Source organism: Schistocerca serialis, chromosome 7, assembly GCF_023864345.2.
Source record: "Schistocerca serialis cubense isolate TAMUIC-IGC-003099 chromosome 7, iqSchSeri2.2, whole genome shotgun sequence".
NCBI lineage: Eukaryota > Metazoa > Arthropoda > Insecta > Orthoptera > Acrididae > Schistocerca > Schistocerca serialis.
Genome location: NC_064644.1, coordinates 599,596,926 through 599,616,595, shown reverse-complemented (window position 1 = coordinate 599,616,595; position 19,670 = coordinate 599,596,926). Strand labels below are relative to the sequence as shown.

General features: G+C 46.4%; 1 protein-coding gene across 3 annotated transcripts in view; it reads left to right on the top strand.

Annotated features, from left to right (window-relative positions):
• Positions 1-19,670, top strand: part of LOC126412343 (GRAM domain-containing protein 2A-like) — a 669,092-nt gene that overhangs the window by 361,787 nt on the left and 287,635 nt on the right. For 2 of the 3 annotated variants that reach the window (XM_050081895.1, XM_050081894.1), the window contains exon 1: positions 5,520-5,757. The exons of the other annotated variant lie outside the window; for it this stretch is intronic. In XM_050081895.1, the coding sequence (XP_049937852.1) occupies positions 5,669-5,757 (89 nt within the window). In that variant the 5' untranslated portion in view covers positions 5,520-5,668. Of the gene's footprint in view, positions 1-5,519; positions 5,758-19,670 lie in introns of those variants that run through there. 3 annotated transcript variants of the gene reach the window in all.

The following is a 19,670-nucleotide window of genomic DNA, read 5'->3' as shown; positions in this document are numbered from 1 at the left end:
ACATCGGTCGACTAGAGTGGCCAGCATGTTCTCCCGACATGAACCGTATCGAACATGCCTGGGATAGATTGAAAAGGGCTGTTTATGGACGACATGGCCCTACATCCACTCTGAGAGATCTACGCCGAATCGCCGTTGAGGAGTGGGAGAATCTGGACCAACAGTGCCTTGATGAACTTGGGGATAGTATGCCATGACGAATACAGACATGAATGAATACAAGAGGACGTGCTACTGGGTATTAGAGGTACCGGTGTGTACAGCGATATGGACCACCACCTCTGAGGGTCTCGCTGTATGGTGGTACAACATGCAATATGTGGTTTTCATGAGCAATAAAAAGGGCGGAAATGATGTGTAAGTTGATCCCAATTCCAGTTTTCTGTACAGGTTCCGGAACTCTCGGAACCGAGGCGATGCAAAACTCATTGTCTGTCAATTAATTTCGCATTCATGGCAACATCTCCCCAAAAGACAGTCCTCTCGTTCCCCCAACTACCACCACCCAATCGGATGCCCCCATCCGCCTTATTTTGGATCTAATATTCGCTGAAAAAATATTGCTCCTCTTCCATATAAGCAAACCAGCTAGGGCTTAGATCCCAGGGGAGCAAAGAATAAAAAATTAAGCCTTATGTAACTAAAATAACAATTTTACTGTGAATTAAACTCAGAATAATTACAAGATGATGGTAGCTGTTCGAAAGTACACATCGTCCCATATTAGAGAAATCAGAATCAGCTGCTTTGAAGCATGCGATACAGCTCCGCTGCACCGCTGTGCACTCTAACTGGTTTCGATACTCCCTGCATGCTGTCCAAAAGCTGCTCGAGTCGGCATTCCTCAATCTTGTCCCACTCTTCGACGGCGGTGTACGAGGAGAATTCCCGCGTCGACGCCCTGTGAGTTTCAACCCTTCCTAATATATTGCAAGGAGTCCACGTCGGCAGATACAGGAAGCCATTGATTTCGGCCTACTGGAAGAACGTGTTCTTGACCTGATTGTAGTGTACTCATGCGTTGTCATGACACACGAACCCATCGGTGAAATGTGGACTGTAGGACTGGACAGTAGGCTGTGGTGCCCTGTCCCAGTACAGCAAAGCCCTCAAACTGCCCTCTGCAATGACGAGAGGCGTCCAACATCCGAACACGACACTGGCGCACCTCCCTGCTTCACCAGTCGGACTGCTTACCCTAGACGTGCATTACCTGGCCGCCACAACATACTTCCACGTTGACCATTAGGCTCCGCGCGAACCGTGCACGCGTCGCTGAAGACAACCCGACGCCTTCGATCCAGATTCCAATCTAGAAGGATGTCTACCCAGTTCCTTCGACTGCTTGAGGTTTCGTAATTGTTGTATTCACAAAATGCACTTGGCGTCAAACATATAAATGTGGCAGGAAGAGAAATCTTTTCTATGGAAGAAGTTGCTATTACGAGTGGGCTTGTTTGCACGCAGAAACTATAGAGATCAATCACCGGGCCAAATAGGGTTAGGCACCAGCTATGGCAAAAAAAAAGATAACAACATAGATTAGCAACAGTTGGCAATGATTTATAAATACAGGCTTTATAACTGTCAGCTGGAGTGTGAAGACTGTCGGTGCAATACAGTTTTGTGTTCCCTGCACTGTTCTGTCCTTAAACACTGGTATGGTCCGAAACCAGTTAACGATGATCAACATCATTTGTGCCGCGTTGTGTAGCCGCGCGGTCTAAGGGGGCCTCGCCACGGTTCGCGCGGCTCCCCGCGCCGTGGGTTCGAGTCCTCAACTCGGGCATGGGTGTGTGAGTTGTCCTTACCGTAAGTTACTTTAAGTAGCGTTTAAGTCTAGGGACGGATGACCTCAGCAGTCTGGTTCCATAGGAACTTTCAACCACTACCACCACCACCACCACCACCACCACCACAACATCACCTGTATATCATTGACTTTATCTCTTATTAGCGGTGATTGTAGATAAGTCCTGAGACAATGTCCTGGTGTTACCTCACGATTGTCTGGCGATTCCGTGAGGCACTGCCTGCTGAATGGAGCAGTATGCCTGCTTATATTCACGTTTGCCGGATGGATCTCCACTTAGGAACTGTTTGTGCGATGTAAGGCGGAAGTGTAACGCAATCTTCGTCGAGTGCGCCCTCTCTGGGAGTCGGACCGTTTTAAGTTTCGCCTGAGTTGTAGGCAGCTCATCGCTCTTCTGTTTAGGCCGTAACCAGTGTCTCGTGGAGGACATGGCAGTACTAATATACTGTAAGGACGCCACAGTGATCAACTGGAGACTGTTGCGTACTACACATGACTCCCCGTTGCCTCCGAAAAGGCAGCCCTTATTAGTTGTGTGGCAGTGTCTTCGGGGTACCTGCTTGCCATAATTTATATATATATCGGTCATGCACAGGTGTTGTTCACCGCAGAAGACTACAAGGTAGACATTCACGTATGTGCTTTAGCTGAAAGTTTTGACAAACTCCTGGTTTCGCTCAGTCCCTCGGCTGTTTGAGACGCCAACATTTTTGGAAGTCCTTTTTGCTCGCCTGCTATTACAGTTAAGTGCCTGCAAAAACTTACAGAAGAAACTAATATATCACTACACACTCATGGTTTCCTTGACCACCGTCAACATATGCCCCGATTATGACGACGTCAAAGTAAACTGGATGTTCAGCCTTTCTTGCGATGACATTCTTTTAGACGCCGCCACGAACGGTTGCCCTCTCACACGTCCCGACCTTCATTATACAGACAAAATTCGTTGGTATTTTTTTTTCTGAGTCCCCCTCTCCCCCAGTTCTGATGTTCATTAGGTCACTGTTCTCAGTTCTATTTCTCTTCACACTTCCATCTTCCGTTTTTTTTTAATCCTTAATATATGCTCTAAATTCTACTCAACAGATGTTTGCGGCTTTGAGGACTAAGACGTCTGTGATTTTTACATATACTTATACTATGTGATCAAAAGTATCCGGACCCCCCCCCCCCCCAAAAAAAAGAACATACGTTTTTAATAGTAGTTGCATTTTATTCCCACCTACTGCCAGATACTCCGTATCAGCGACCTCAGTAGTCATTCAACATCGTCAGAGAGCAGAATGGGGAGCTCCGTGGAAGTCACGGACTTCGAACGTGGTCAGGTGATTAGTTATCACTTGTGTCATACGTCTGCACGCGAGATTTCCACACTTCTGAATATACATAGGTCCACTGTTTCCGATGTGATAGTGAAGTGGAAACGTCAAGGGGCACATACAGCACAAAAGCGTACAGGCTGACCTCGTCTGACAGAGACCGTCCACTGTAGAAGAGAGTCGCAATGTGTAATAGGCAGACATGTATCCAGACTATCACACAGGAATTCCAAACTGCATCAGGATCCACTGCAAGTACTATGACAGTTAGGCGAGCGGTGAGAAAACTTGGATTTCATGGTCGAGCGGCTGCTCATAAGCCACACAACACGCCGGTAAAGCCAAACGACGCCTCGCTTGGTGTATGGAGCGTATACATTGGACGATAGAACAGTGGATAAACGTTGTGTGGAGTGACGAATCACGGTACACAATGTGGCGATCCGATGACAGGGTGTGGGTATCACGAAAGCCCGTTTAACGTCATCTGCCAGCGTGTAGCGCCAACAGTAAAATTTGGAGGCGGTGGTGTTATGGTGTGGTCGTGTGACACTATCACAGCACAGGCCTACATTGATGTTTTAAGCACCTTCTTGCTTTCCACTGCTGAAGAGCAATTCGGGGATGGCGACTGCATCTTTCAACAAGATCGAGCACCTGTTCGTAATGCACGGCCTGTGGCGGAGTGGTTACCCGACAATAACATCCCTGTAATGGACTGGTCTGCACTGAGTCGTGGCCTGAATCCTACAGACCACCTTTAGGATGTTTTGGAACGCCGTCTCCGTGCCAAGCCTCACCGACCAACATCGATACTTCTCCTCAGTCCATCTCTCCGTGAAGAAAGGGCTGCCATTCCCCAAGAAACCTTCCATCACGTGATTCAACGTATGCCTGCGAGAGTGGAAGCTGTCATCAAGGCTAACGGTAGTCCAACACCACACTGAGTTCCATCATTACCGATGGAAGACGCCACGAACTTGTTAGGCATTTTCAGCCACGTGTCAGGATACTTTTGATCACATAGTGTATACTCTGTGAAACACTGCGCATTGCGTGGCAGAGTAGGTAGCAGGGTAGCGCACACAGTGGCATGTACCCGTTCCAACCCCGTATGGAGCGCTGGAAGAATGACTGCCTAAACGCCTGTCTGTTATGTGTCTAACTTTACGGCTCAAGGATAATCTCTAGGTTCTGCACTTAAGACTGATTTTTAGCGAGCAGGTCTTTCGCGTCCAAGAGGACGTCTATCTTCCCGTGTCTCCAGGTTCAGGTTTTTCAGCACTGCCGTGACGCCTTCACGTGAGCCAAAGATAGTGTACCTGTGGTCATTCGTGCAGTTCTTCTTTGCATTTTAAGATGGGACGCACAGGTGATTTGTAAGCTGTCTCCTCTGTAGACAGACTGCATTTTTGCTGTATCCTGCCGAAAAACCGAAGTCGTCCATCTGGTTTACCTACGAAAGAGACTTCGTGATCGTTAGAGTTCATATCCCCACACATTGTCTGTCACATCTAGGCATTTGTATGAGATGATTGATTCCAGTAGTGACTCGTTGGACCGATGACCTCTGCAGTTTGGTCCCTTTAATCCTCAAACCAAGTGACTCGTTGATGTTACATTCGTGAGTTTTGTGAAGGACACAATTTTATATTTCTGTACATTTAAATGTAGTGGCCAATCCTTAGGTCACTCGAAATGTTATCAAGATCTGATTAAATTTTTGTGTAGCTTTTTTTTCAGTATAAATACTTAGATCATGTGAAAGGAGGCTGAAGTTACAATTGATGTAGTCCGCCAGGTTATTAATGAACAACACGGATAGTGAAAGTCTCATCACGCTTCCGTTTGGTACGCCCGAAGTTACTTACTTGTACTTCTTTTGCGTGCTCCCTTTCAAAAAAATCCTCAATACAATCACAGATTTGGTTTCATACTGTACGTAATGGTTTCTGTCTCCGCAGCACTTTCATTTCATTCTGATTAATTATTTCACTCGCCTCACTTTGAACAAATAAAGCAACACGAACTTTCGATTTTTTCTACAAGTTTCCTCGTATGTAGTGGAGCACTGTACACGCTTCGCTTTTTCCTCTCTGGCGTCTGGAGTAGTAATTTTGTTACACAAACACAAGGTCTGGGAACGAGAAGTTCTGGAAGGATTGCATTTAATTTACGCCTTAGAGAGGTTACCTAACGCTTTCGACGCTGTGTTACGGCCGCGAGGGAAGTTCGGTGTCGCCGCGCCGCGCCGCGCCGCGCCGCGCCGGTGCAGCAGTGTTCTGTTCGCTGACAGACGACGCGCGGCCGCCAGGGGCGCCGCGGTCGCCGCACGCACGCGGCGCGCGCCACGTTCGCAGCGCGGTGTCAGTCGCTGTCGACGCGTCGCGCGGTTCGGTAGCAACAGCGAGTGTTGCCATGTAGTTGCCAGTCGCGACGGCGCCTGCGCGTCGGTGCAAGTGCGTGTCCCGTCCCGTCCCTCACAGCTGCAGACATTAGCGCCGACAGTGGAGCGTCGCAGGGGCGGCGTCTCATGCCACCGGTAGCCATGCTCTGCTTCGTGCAGGGAGACTTCGAGGACCCTCTGGCTTCCGCCAAGAGGCGCCTCAAACTGCGAAAGAGGTGAGAACCCAGGCCCGAGGCTCTCTGTTGCTCTTTTCAGGCCTCTTCGAGTCGTGCAGAGCAGCCAGTGCAGCGACTTCGTGAAACTAATCGATAAGTCAGAAATTTCGCGAAAATTGCAGTACCAATATTGACCTACGGTCGTTTTGATGACTTGTGATATACCTCAAACTTTGAAACAGGATAATATATGGCAGTTGGGAGGTATACGATGGTTCGAATCATTTAGATGAGTCGCAGGAAATATGACTTCGGAGAAATTCGCCAAATCGTTTCCGTCTGTCACAGTTCCCAGTACAGCAGAACTAGTGTAGATTATTCCTCTAACTGAAACTTCGCTGGAAAAAAAGGAATAGAAAAATAAACACTTCTTCACGAAACCTCGCCAGAAACCAACGACAAAGCTGATTCATTGTTGCATTGGAATTATAAAAAAAATGGAAAGATTTTGTCAAATGCTAGACAATCGATTTTTAATTTATTTAGTTGTACTGGTATATATTGTTTCGACGGAACAAGGTATATAAAAATCATTACATATAAACATCTGATACCTTCCTTTAGCACAAGATTTCCGAACATCTTTCCTCAATAAATATCTTCCTATGCGTATGTCACCCATTATCGACATTTGTTGTAGATATTGTGAAGTACGTAACACGAAGGTTCACTTTGCGTTGGACGTTTTCAGACACGTACGACTCAGATTTCTGCCAAGAGTACTACAAAGGCTGACATGTGGGAACGTTGGCGCCCGTTGTCTGAAACAGCTGACCGCGTTCCCGTCGAACGGATCCCGCAAAGAACCGTGCGCGCTACATTTGACGGAGTGTCCGAGTTAATTTCGTGTGGTACCCTGCACCTATGCATATTAACAAGTCTTGCAGGAGCTGATACATTCCCGTTTCAGGAAGAAACTCCAATGGCTGACTACTGTATGGTAATTTAAAAACATACCGCTGAGTTCACAACATTACCAATAGTTTATCGCTAATGACGGGAAAATATCGAAGTAAATGAATCCCACGTCAGTTCAAGTACACAAATATGTATAGCAAGTAACTTTTATTTTACAATTCCATGACACGTCTCGGACCATAATACCTAGCTCTACCATTCGATTTCATTCCTCGTGCTACATCATAATTGCTGGTTTTTAGTTGTGCACAGATTTGTGTTCTTCCACTTGCACGATCTTCTAGTGGTGACAGTTTGCTTTTGACATACGTAAACATGTTATTTACGTCTACGCTGCGTCTTTAATTCCGCGCTCTCTCTGCAATGTGACTTCATAAAAAAACTAGGCACATATGTATGGTTTCGATAGAGAAATTGAATCTAAGTTGAAACTGCCAAGTTAATCACTAGATACAGGGGATGGTGTACATGGATACAATAATTCTGAAAAAAAAACGAGCCAGCACTTGTTCCATTGTTCACGCTTTGACACCAACACTCAACCAGCGCCTCAGATAAAAATGTAGTGCAAGAAAGTCGGATAACTTTGGAGGTCGCGCAGCAGCCCTGTCATTAGTGGACCACTGCGCAGGACTTGCTGCGTGGAAGTAATACATCAGCGATCGTAATTAAATTACAGCATCATAATACGCCTCAGCTCCTGTTGCCAAACAGACGTTCTCCAAGTCATGTGACAACAAATGCTACGTGAATTGCAGCTAACTTGCTCCTTTATACGGGATATCTGTAATACCGGGCCACTGAACTGCTTACTAATGATACCGGTGTACACATTTAACTAAGAAACGGCATTAAACATTACTGTCACAGTAATAAGTGTAGATATATTCTGCCTTATGCAAGACACCGTTTCCTTAGCTCTTATTTATGCAAATACGTTTCAGCACATTTTGTGCTATCTTCAAAACGATTTTATTACTGTTCAGTCTTCAACGATGCTCACAAGTTATTTTGCCTGTAGCTTTGTAAATGCCACACATTTTACAGCCGATGGGGATATAGATACAAGGCTTATTGGTGTATAATACAACCTTTCGTGAGTACGGAAATTCTGGTACAGGTAGAAATTAACAGCCAGCAGAAAAGAACGAGACAAATTTGGTACGGATGGGTGTGAAAATTTTGGTATACGTACAAATTAACAGATAGCACAAAAAAGCAAGACAGAAATTTGGTACTCGTTGTGGTTCACCGAGAGAGGACATACCGTCTTACTAAGAAGATGGGTTGATAGAAGATATAGAGAAGATCCAACGGAGAGCAGCGCGCTTCGTTACAGGATCATTTAGTAATCGCGAAAGCGTTACGGAGATGATAGATAAACTCCAGTGGAAGACTCTGCAGGAGAGACGCTCAGTAGCTCGGTACGGGCTTTTGTCAAAGTTTCGAGAACATACCTTCACCGAAGAGTCAAGCAGTATATTGCTCCCTCCTACGTATATCTCGCGAAGAGACCATGAGGATAAAATCAGAGAGATTAGAGCCCACACTGAGGCATACCGACAATCCTTCTTTCCACGAACAATACGAGACTGGAATAGAAGGGAGAACCGATAGAGGTACTCAAGGTACCCTCCGCCACACACCGTCAGGTGGCTTGCGGAGTATGGATGTAGATGTAGATATCGTGCCCCAGATATGGAATCCATGGAACTTCTGCTTTAGGTAGCTACGTTCAGTTTGAGAAGAATGTCCACCTGTGCTCGGTACGACGCTGGCAGTGGTAGGGGAAAAACATTCACCAAGTGTGTCGAAGCACTGTTCTGTGGGCTATTCTCGCACAGTGGGCTTCGCATTCCCACTGCACCGACTGCAGAGGCCCACGTGGTCGGAATAATTTGCGTGTGTAAATCGTGGCATCGCGGCGTTGAATACGAACTACACCAGGAAGAGGCTGCAAGCTTTCTAATTCGGGCAAGCCAGACGCTAATACTCATCACGCTGTCCCAGTGCGCAAGCAGTGAGTGTAACCGTGTGCATTCAAATGGCCAACGAGGTAAACGCTTCGTGTTTCAATTGCAGTAGTTGTGTCGCGGAAAACGTCGAAGGTACAACGTATGTTGTGAAACAGTCCATACCACCACCTTCTAACGTAGTCCCTTTCGTTCCGAAACAACCTGAATCCGCACTAATGGAGTTACACTAAATTTTAAATAGAAATTTTCGTAAATTTGAAGCCGAGGGACAAAGACAGAAAAGTGCCTGTGAGGTGGTGTAACACTGCGGTTACGTCGGTGTAAGAGGTGGCACTGTAAACTGGGAAGCTTGCCTTTTTCAGTTGTGTTCTTCATAAGGAATGCACTAAAACTCCTACCAAACAGGCCTTGGAAGGCCCGACGGTACCGACCGGCCGCCGTGTCATCGTCAGCCCGCAGGCGCCACTGGATGCGGATATGGAGGGGCATGTGGTCAGCACATCGCTCTCCCTGCAGTATGTCAGTTTATGAGAACGGAGCCGCTACTTCTCGGTCAAGTAGCTCAGTTTGCTTCACAAGGGCTGAGTGCACACCGCTTGCCAACAGCGCTCGGCAGTCCGGATCGCCATTCATCCAAGTACTAGCCCAGCCCGACAGCGCTTAACTTCGGTGATCTGACGGGAACCGGTGTTACCACTAAGGCAAAGCCTTTGGCATAAGGAGTACACTACTCATATTTTATAGGGGATATCAGGAAAGAAAGTTACATTTCTGAATGTAAAGGACACGTATTGTAATGGAACAAGAAATTTGAGCGAGCTGTGGTACAAGCGTAGACAATGTTTCTGAAAACTAACTTGAGTGCTGAGCTTCTTGTACTGTAGGGAGCTGAGGAAATGTGTTCCAGCGAATGTCAGTAATGAGTCACTGCGCTTTAGTCGCTTGATTGCGACCGTCATTGTGAACGACAACACCACTACAACTCGTTTGTTGTTAGTAAGGTCAAACACGCTCCGTAAGTTAACCAGTAATATGGGAGGCGCGTTTAATATACGAGGCGCTTTCAATAAGTAATGCATCGCATTTTTTTTCTGAAAGCACATTTGTTTTATTCAGTATTGCCGTGCACCTTATTATTGCCGAGTCTTTCGCGTAGAAAACCCTATTTTTGAACATAACCTTCGTTCAGTGCTAGGGCGTTGCTCCACGTTACTGGGAGCGCCCGTATGCCCGCGTGGTGCCACTCCACTGGTCGACGTCGCCGTGCTGCGTCAGTAACCTCCCCATCACCCACGCACTGCTTCCCGTGAAGAGTAACCGTCGGTGGCTCAGACTGATGGATGTCGGAAGGCTCATGATCCTGGCTGTGGAGTGGATGAGGAAGAACAGTCCAATGAAGTGTTGTGAGCAGACTTGTGTGAGGCCTTGCTTTGTCCAGGTAAGCAGCAGAGTGTTGAACTGTGAACAGTCGATCACCTGGAATGAGTGTGTCCGCGCGTTCCAACGTTGCAGGAATCGCGGCTGTGTGCGGCTGGCCGACCCGCGGGGAGTCGGACTGGTTTGCTCGACCTTGTTGCCACTACCTTGTTCACTATCAGGTCTCCGTAGACATTCTGCAAGCGCCTATCAATTTCTGCGATGCTCTCGTTTTCCGCCAGAGGAAACTCTTTGCTTGGAACGCGCCTCCGCTACAGACACCATTTTGAAGGCTTCGTTTAGCTCCGCCACCTATCCGAACTTCGTGAAACTGTAGAGGCTGAAGCGGGGATATTCCACGATGTCCCACAACAAATTCCGCATTGATCGAGAAAAAAACTGTGTTGCATTACTTATTGAACGCACCTCGTACTTGGCACAGCTGCTTTACAGAGACCAAAAGCTGTCTGGCTTTAGCCTCACGGTGTGCAGACGTGTGCCTCCGATTCTGTGATCTGTCTAGTTTGGACTGTCACACGACACTCGTACCTCCCGCCAGCGGCGGTGAGATTCACCAAGTCCTCTCAGTACCATGTCACAACTCGCCGATCTCTGCTTTGCGTGGTCTCGACCTGTCGCTTCTAGGAACAGCAGGCTCTCCGTCTACGACAGTTAGCAATGTGCGGCAACTTGATGCAGTAGCTGGACTTGCCAGTGTGAACCGTCGGTTCTCCTTCACGTCGCCTTTCTCAGAACGGCCCATACCGCCCGCAGCAGGACGCGGTGATTTCCACCGTGTCGGTTGCCCTTCCTTTCACTTGACTCTCCTATCCATCCCCAACTGACTCACAATCTGCTCGCAACACACCCTAAAATTTCTCTGTATAAACTCGATGACTGAAGCGCTCCACACGCGAGACAGGCATGAACTTTGGCACCAACAGCTGTTACGTCCGTATTGTTGCCGTTTCGGAAACTCATTTCACTCGAGTTTTGACGCTTCTCGCTTACTGTGCTCACGTGTGGACCTCTGACACAGCTGCCTCATAAATCGCACTTACTTTCTTTGTATACTCTGTACAAACTGTTCAAGATCCCAGGTCGCAATATCCAAGTGAGTTTACGCGCAGGGGCGAATATTGCTATTTGTTGAAAAGTCGTTAGCGGTTTTTCCGACATATAGTGAAGCAGCTGTAGTTTCTAAACGAAAGGATTTAAATTTTCCAATAGCAACAGGGAAATCTTGATAATAATGATACGTAATGCTTGTTAATATTTACAATTAAAGTTTTGGCGGAAAGTAATGGGGTAGACAGAAGGAACAGGACTGGCGGTGGGACGGAGTCCCACCTCAGCTGTCAGGAACGAGTAGAGGACAGTGGAACAAGCAAACAGTCCTACTATAGACACGCCCGGAAACCAACGGCCGTATGTGCTGTATTTCCTACGACACAAGCTAGTAGACTATTTGGATGATGTTCCTTACGCTGAAAAGATGCGTACGTACTACACGCACGGTAGTGCACCGGTACATTTCCGTGTGGATGTTCAGAGTACGTAGCACGAATCTTCTACAACAAGTGTATCGTTCATGGCTAGCCAATAACGCGCATTCCTAGGGCCACCGACTGCAACACCTCGGATGTTCTTTATGGGGGTGGCGATATTTAAAAACCTAGGTGTATTCCATCCCTGCTGATAATGTCGATGAACTTTGGGAAAGCACTGTGGGTGATTGTCAGTGTATTCGGAAATCACCTGGGAGTTCTGGAGGTGTGCAGGCGTCAGTGAGAAGAGCTGATGAAGCCTGACTTCACAAATCATGTGGCCACAGTCACGTTTCAGTATATTTTGCCGTTTATGAAATAATGAGGGAGTTTGCATTAAGCGGGTCTCCGTACACCTTGTCTGGAGAGATGTAATATTCGTAGTGCCCAGAAATTATTTATTTATTTATTTTGCAAACTCCTACATTTTGACAATCTTCCCACCACAATTCTTTGTGTTATAGCACGCATTTTCCCTGCTTGTGACGACATAACTCACTTCAGTAATTAGAGAGTTATTAAGGGTTTTACCATCCATTATTCTTCCGACTCGCTCCAGGAGCTTTTTGTTGTCTTCAGTCCGCATAATGCTTTGATGAAGCTCTCCACGCTACTCTATCCCGTAGAAGCCTCCTCATCTCTGCATAACATATGCAAGCTACATCCACTTGCAAATGCCTACGGCTCTCAAGCCCCCCCCCCCTCTCTCTCTCTCTCTCTCTCTCTCTCTCTCTCTCTCTCTCTCTCTCTCTCTCTCCCCCCCCCCCCTTATCAAATTGACGCTGTCTTGATGCCCCCGGACGTGTTGTTTCAACCGATCCTTTATTTTAGTCCATTTTTGCCATAAATATCTTTCCTTGCCAATTCCATTTAGTATACCGTCGTTAATTATCCAATTTACGAATCTAAGCTTGAGCATTTTCCTACATCTCCGTAATTCAAAAGCTTCTATTCTTTACTTGTGTGAAGTATCTCCACGTTTCACTGCGATACAAGACTACACCCTAAAGAAATACCTTCAGAAAAGATAACTCTTAAATTTATTATGCTAGCTTATTGTTCAGACGCTTCTTGATAGAACAGCTTCGTAATTATAAATGAAGAGCGCAGTATTGTGTATGTTGTGCAGTATTAATTTTGTTAAATGATATTCGATTTATAAGCACTTCATCAGACTTTTAAGTGACTATCGTCGTCAAAGACGGTGCAATTTTCGCGAACGACACTGTAAAAAAGTTACGCCTCGAGAGTAAGGTACGAACACAGGGTAAAAGTCATGTTTGGATTGGTAATGCAATTTTAAAATAACTGCACTGGCGAAGACGACTTTTACCCCGCGTTCGTACCTCACTCTTGGCGTATACTTTTTCGGTGTTTTTGACCTATATTGTACACTCTTTTTTGCCGAGGATAGTCAGTTAAAGACTGATAAGAACCCTGTAAGGAGAAAACCAGCTGACAGAATAAATTTATACTGTGTAACATAGACAATATTGTGCTTTTCATTTTATTTACTTAAATTTATATTTGATATTACGTATTTATCTTCCCCAGAAAGGCTCTTGTTGCTGCTGTCACTTTCGTTTTTGAGTCACCTGACTGGTTTGATGCTGTTTCTCCAAGAGTTCCCTTTCTGTGCCAGCCTTTTCATCTCAGAGGAGCACTAGCAACCTACGTCGTCAATTATTTCATGGATGTATTCAAATCTCTGTCTTCCTCTGCAGTGTTTACCCTCTACAGTTCCCTCTAGCGCCACGGAATTGATTCATTGATGTTTTAACACTTTGCGGTATCATCCTGCCCCTTCATTCTGGTCATAGTTTTCCAAATATTCTTTTCCGCGCCGATTCTGAGTAGAACGTCTTGATTCCTAACCTTATCAGTCCACCCATTTTTCTACATTCTTCTGTAGCACCACATCTGAAGTGCTTCAATTCTCTTCCGTTCCGATTTTCCCACATTCCATGTTTCACCGCCATACGTTCTCAGGAATGTCCATGCTTCTGCCATGGTCAGTTATATTGTTGCCCAACTAGCATAACTGACCGACTACTTTTAGTCTATCATTTCCTTACCCAATTCCCTCAATGTTGTCTGACTCAATTCGACTGCACTCCATACTTCACGGAGTGTAGGGCGATGAAGAACGACTGCGTCCTTGCGGTTAGCCAGCAGTGAGTGACGTGCGGAGCTCGCGGAATTCTCCATTGCGTGCAGAGAAGCCACAGAATCCTGCTGAGACGGGGCAAAAACCAGACAGCGGCGGCGGCGACTACTACTGAAGTTCGAAGAGCGGCGAGGGCAGGCTGGCGTTTGACGCAACGGCCGACGTGAGGGAGGCGGGATCCAGGTCACCCGCTGCTGTGACGTCACGTGACGTGTGGCTGGGGCAGCCAACCGACACCTCTCCGTCGGCGGGACGTCTGCGTATACACCTATACGCGTTCCCCGCACACCACTGTCAAGTGCGTGGTAGGGGATACTTCCCAATGTGCCACTTACTAGGTCCTTTTCACGTTCCAGTTGCCTACGGATCACGGAGACAATGATTGCTTATCTCCTCAGTCCTGAGCTTAGAGTTTATGAATGAAACGTTTATACAGGTGGTCAGTGAATCTTTCTGGGACAAAACACAACAAAAATACCAAATTTTAAAAAATTGGTGTGCGTGACAATTTTAGGACTTCAAAGTTTTATTTTATTTGTTCAAATACAAAGTGTGGTGTCACCGCCAGACACCACACTTGCTAGGTGGTAGCTTTTAAATCGGCCGCGGTCCGGTAGTATACGTCGGACCCGTGTGTCGCCACTGTCAGTAATTGCAGACCGAGCGCCACCACACGGCAGGTCTAGAGAGACGTCCTAGCACTCGCCCCAGTTGTACAGCCGACTTTGCTAGTGACGCCACACTGACAAATACGCTCTCATTTGCCGAGACGATAGTTAGCATAGCCTTCAGCTAAGTCAATTGCTACGACCTAGCAAGGCGCCATCACCAAGTTATATTGAGATGATGATAATGTATCAACAAGACCAATGTTCACCAATTGTGGATTAAAGTTAAGTATTCCAGCAGCTACGTACTTTTCTTTATAGCATTCATTACGTATCCTGTTTCAGACCTCACGCCAGCCTGCGTGAGTTTAAGCGCGTGCCTTTCGGCTTCCTCTCATTGTGTCTAGGCTGTCTTGTCTAGACACAACACAAAGAACACTAAAATACAATACAATAAAAACTACAGTCTAATATTATAGAGAATCTCCCACTTTGAGTCCAGTGTTTTTTTTGTGTTAAAAACAAACAAGAATTACATTTATGTCTAGAAGATACGATGAAACTGCAATAAACAGCCTTCCTGCAGCAGATTCTGTCGCCTATTAAGTACATGCTGAAAGCATTTAGTGGAAAGTACACACGTCAAAAAATGTTTTGCATCACCTCGGTTCCGAAAGTTCCGGAACCGGTACAGAAAATTGGAATAGAGATGAACATAAACATCATTTCCACCCTTTTTATTACTCATGAAAACCACACATTGCATGTTGCATCACCATACAGCGAGACCTTCAGAGGTGATGGTCCAGATTGCTGTATACACCGGTACCTCTAATACCCAATAGCACGTGCTCTTGCATTCATGCATGTCTGTATTCGTCATGGCATACTATCCCCAAGTTCATCAAGGCACTGTTGGTCCAGATTGTCCCACTCCTCAACGGCTATTCGACGTAGATTCCTCAGAGTTGTTGGTGTGTCACATCGTCCATAAACAGCCCTTTTCAATCTGTCCCAGGCGTGTTCGAGAGGGTTCATGTCTGGAGAACATCCTGACCACTCTAATCTAGCGATGTCGTTACACTGAAGGAAGTCATTCACAAGATGTGCAAGATGGTGGCGCGAATTGTCTTCCATGAAGACGAATGACTCACCAATATGCTGCCGATATGGTTGCACTATCGGACGGAGGATGGCATTCACATATCGTACAGCCGTTATGGCGCCTTCCACGACCACTAGCGGCGTACGTCGGCGCCACATAACGCCACCCTAAAACATGAGGGATCCTCCACCTTCGTGAATTCGCTGGACAGTGTGTCTAAGGCGTTCAGCCTGACCGGGTTGCCTCCAAACACCTCTCCAACGATTGTCTGGTTGATGTCATATGTGACACTCATCGATGTAGAGAATGTGATGCCAATCCTGAGCAGTCTATTCGTCATGTTGTTGGGGCCATCTGTACCGCGCTGCATGATACCCTGGTTGCAAAGATGGACCTCGCCATGGACGTCGGGAGTGAAGCTGCCCATCATGCAGCCTATAGCGCACAGTTTGAGTCGTACCACGACGTCCTGTGGTTGCACGAAAAGCATTATTCAACATGGTGGCGTTGCTGTCAGGGTTCCTCCGAGCCACAATTCGTAGGTAGCGGTCATCCACTTGCCGTAGCAGCCCTTGGTTGGCCTGAGGGAGGCATGTCATCGACAGTTTCTGTCTCTCTGTATCTCCCCCATGTCTTAAAAATATCGTTTTGGTTCACTCAGAGATGCCAGGACACTTCCCTTGTTGATTGCCCTTCCTGGCACGAAGTAACAATTCGGATGCCATCGAACCGCAGTACTGACCGTCTAGGCATGGTTGAACTACGGGCAACAGGAGCTGTGTACCTCCTTCCTGGTGGAATGACTGGAACTGATGGGCTGTCGGAACCCCTACGTCTAATAGGCGCTGTTCATGCATGGTGTTTACATCTTTGGGCGGGTTTAGTGATATCCAAAGGGACTGTGTGTGTGTGTGTGTGTGTGTGTGTGTGTGTGTGTGTGTGTGTGTGTGTGTGTGCGTGTGCGTGAAGGATACATTGTACGTAAGGACTAAAGAGGTTAAATGTTTCTGTGCGTGCTGCAAGTAATCTCACTTTGTTTTCACGGTGCCTACGGTTATAATACGTAGGGCTGAGTGGCGGGGGGCGGGGGTGGTGGCGGCCGCTGAAGACTAACTCTCGATTCATCACTTAATACAGGTTCTCGAAATTTTGTAAGAACTCTTTCGCGCCTGCTAATTCAGGAGAGGCATTTTCATGACAGTCTCCCATTACTCAGTCTTTTTAACTGTGGTGCTCGCATTCTTAGTATACGTTCAATATCCCTCGTTAGTGGTATCTGGTACACGTCCCACACACTTCAGCAATATTCTGTGGTGCGACACACAACTCATTTTCCATTGTGTCTCTAGGGGGACCCTTGCTCGCAGCCATACCATACGTGCACAGGAGGGCAACTTGTACGAAAACACTGGGAAACCAGGAATCCACAGGGAAATTTAATTAACTGAAAAGCCTGTGACATGTCAAGGGTTTCTGAAAGTTTCGAGGGGGGGGGGGCTGAACTCGTTGTTGGCGAAAGTAATTGCTGTGAATCGTTTTGTTGCATATTATGACGCGTAGATTATGATTAGCAAACAATCGCGTAGGGGAAGGTCGCTGAATCGCGGTCGTTTCCGGCGCGTTCTCTGACCTTCGGAGTTTTCTGGTTATTGTCCAGGCTTCGTGTCGTCCGTTTCGCATTGCGTGGCTGAGAGTGGGACGTAGTGGCAGGTGCAGTGCGCGGCTCGTTGCGGGTAGTTCACCCATTGGTTGAAGCGCTAACCGACTCTCTCTGTAAACGTGCCTCTCGCCGACAAGTAGCCAAGCATTTTGTGTTAATAACGGAACGATAAAAAGAAGACATCGGTTGATACGGCTCATCCTGTGTCATCGAGAAATCGTCAATTTGGTAACGTAGACAAGTGTGTAGGAAGGCGGGGGTGGGTAAAAATTGTCGAGGTAGACGAACATATGAATAGAGTGAGCAGGTTTTGTTGCCTGCTATTAAATAAAAGGTCAAAATTAAAGAATCTTTTAACTTTGCATTTGTTAACTTTGTGTATGTCTTTGTGGAGCGTGGTTGACTGCGATTGCAACAGCGCCGCGGTTACTGAACACTTCATGATATTGTATTTAGTTCAAATTTTAATTAACATCCGTGACAAGGAAAGCTAGAAATTTTGTTCAAAGTACCATTTTGCAAACGTTTGCTGGATCTCCATTTTACACGCCGCACATTCGTGAAATTCGGGAATGAATGCGCTTAATGGAAACGGCTGCCTGTTCATTTACTCCCTGTCGCCACGCTTGACCTCCATAAATTACAGGCGATTTACAAACTACTTAACTGTGAGGACGTTTCTCTAGTCCTGCTGCGTTCTTTTTCTCTCACGGTAAGCTCTAAGCGACCTCATTCTAATTTTCAGTCATTATAAAATCCATAATGCTTATTTCATTTCCTTTGTGGAACGAATATTTTGTATTTGCATTTCCTTTGTGAAGCTCATCTTCCGTTGCTTTACTGCTGTAAAAAATGTAAAAGATGCATCGAAAAGAATCATCCTATTTGGCACATATATATTTCTGAAAATTTTTTGATGAACGGGAAATGCCTTTTCGTAGGTGTTCAATGTGCCTTCCTTGAGATGCATGGCATATATCAATGATGTATTCAAATTGTTCCCACACTGTGGTGAGCTTATCTTGAGTTACAGCTTCCGCAGCTGCTGTCATGCGATGTCTCAGTTCATTCATTGTTGTTGGTAACAGAGGCACACAGACAGTCTTTTATAAACCCCCGCAAGAAATAATCACATACAGTCAGGTACGGTGACCTTCGAGGCCAGTAATGTAAGGCTGAATCACTTGGTAGAGTGCGACCGATCGATCGTTCAGTAATCCTTTGATTTAAAAATTCCCGCACTTCCAGAAGCCAGTGTGGCCGTGACCCATCCTGTTGGTAAATGAAGTCGTTCTAATCAGTCTCCAACTGTTTGAAAAGGAAGTTCTCAAGCAAGTCTAAATATATGCTTCCTGTAACACTGTTCTCGGCAAAGAAAAAATGTGCCATGCACCTTTCCCCGTGAAACTGCACAAAACAAATTAAATTTAGTCGCTCTGATGTACAACTTGATGTGGTCGTTCCGTATCCCATATTCTCACATTATGACGGTTCACCTTTCCATTTAAATGGAATGTTGCCTCATCAGTAAACACTAAGCGTGGAAGAAAACGGTCATCCCCCCATCTTGCCAAGAACTGCACACGCTGCTGTTTGTCACCTTCACGAAGAGCTTGCATTAGCTGAATTGTGTATGGTTTCATGAGTAAGCGTCGACGCAACACACGCCAGACGGACATCTGGTGCATGTTGAGCTGTCGAGCTGCACGGCGAACGGATTTCTGCGGACTACTTGTGAAACTATGGCGAATGCGTTCGTCGTCTGTGTCAGACACTCGGCGACGGCCCGGCTATTTACATTTACACAAAAAACCCGTTTCTTGGAACTGTTCATTGCATCGTCTTATGCTCTGTACTGTAGGAGGATCCAAAAAAATGGTTCAAATGGCTCTGAGCACTATGGGACTCAACATCTTAGGTCATAAGTCGCCTAGTACTTAGAACTACTTAAACCTAACTAACCTAAGGACATCACACACACCCATGCCCGAGGCAGGATTCGAACCTGCGACCGTAGCAGTCCCGCGGTTCCGGACTGCAGCGCCAGAACCGCTCGGCCACCGCGGCCGGAAGGAGGATCCACACCATACCTAGTAGAAAAGTAACACTTAACAGTTATTACTGACCCGCACTGCGCAAAACGTAGAACACACAACGCTTTTTGTTGTCCCGACACCATTTTTACTAGAACTGAAGTGGGCGCACACTGCTACTACTACCTAGCGGGAACCACGTAAAACTCGAGAATTTGCTCTTTCCAATAGTACGTTCACGCACATACCTCAAATAACATAATGGTTACGACCTTCTAAATCGGATGGTTCATTTGATGCACCCTGTATAACAGCATGTGATAAAGAAAGTGACCATCTTCCAGACAGGCATTTGTTGTAGTTGAGACTTTGTTACGCGATATTAAGGTCATATTTTCTGGAGTTGAGTAATTTTTTTTTGTCCAGAGTCCTTCAAAATGAGCATTGCGATAAAGGTAGGTGTGTTTTGCGTTGACGAAAAGG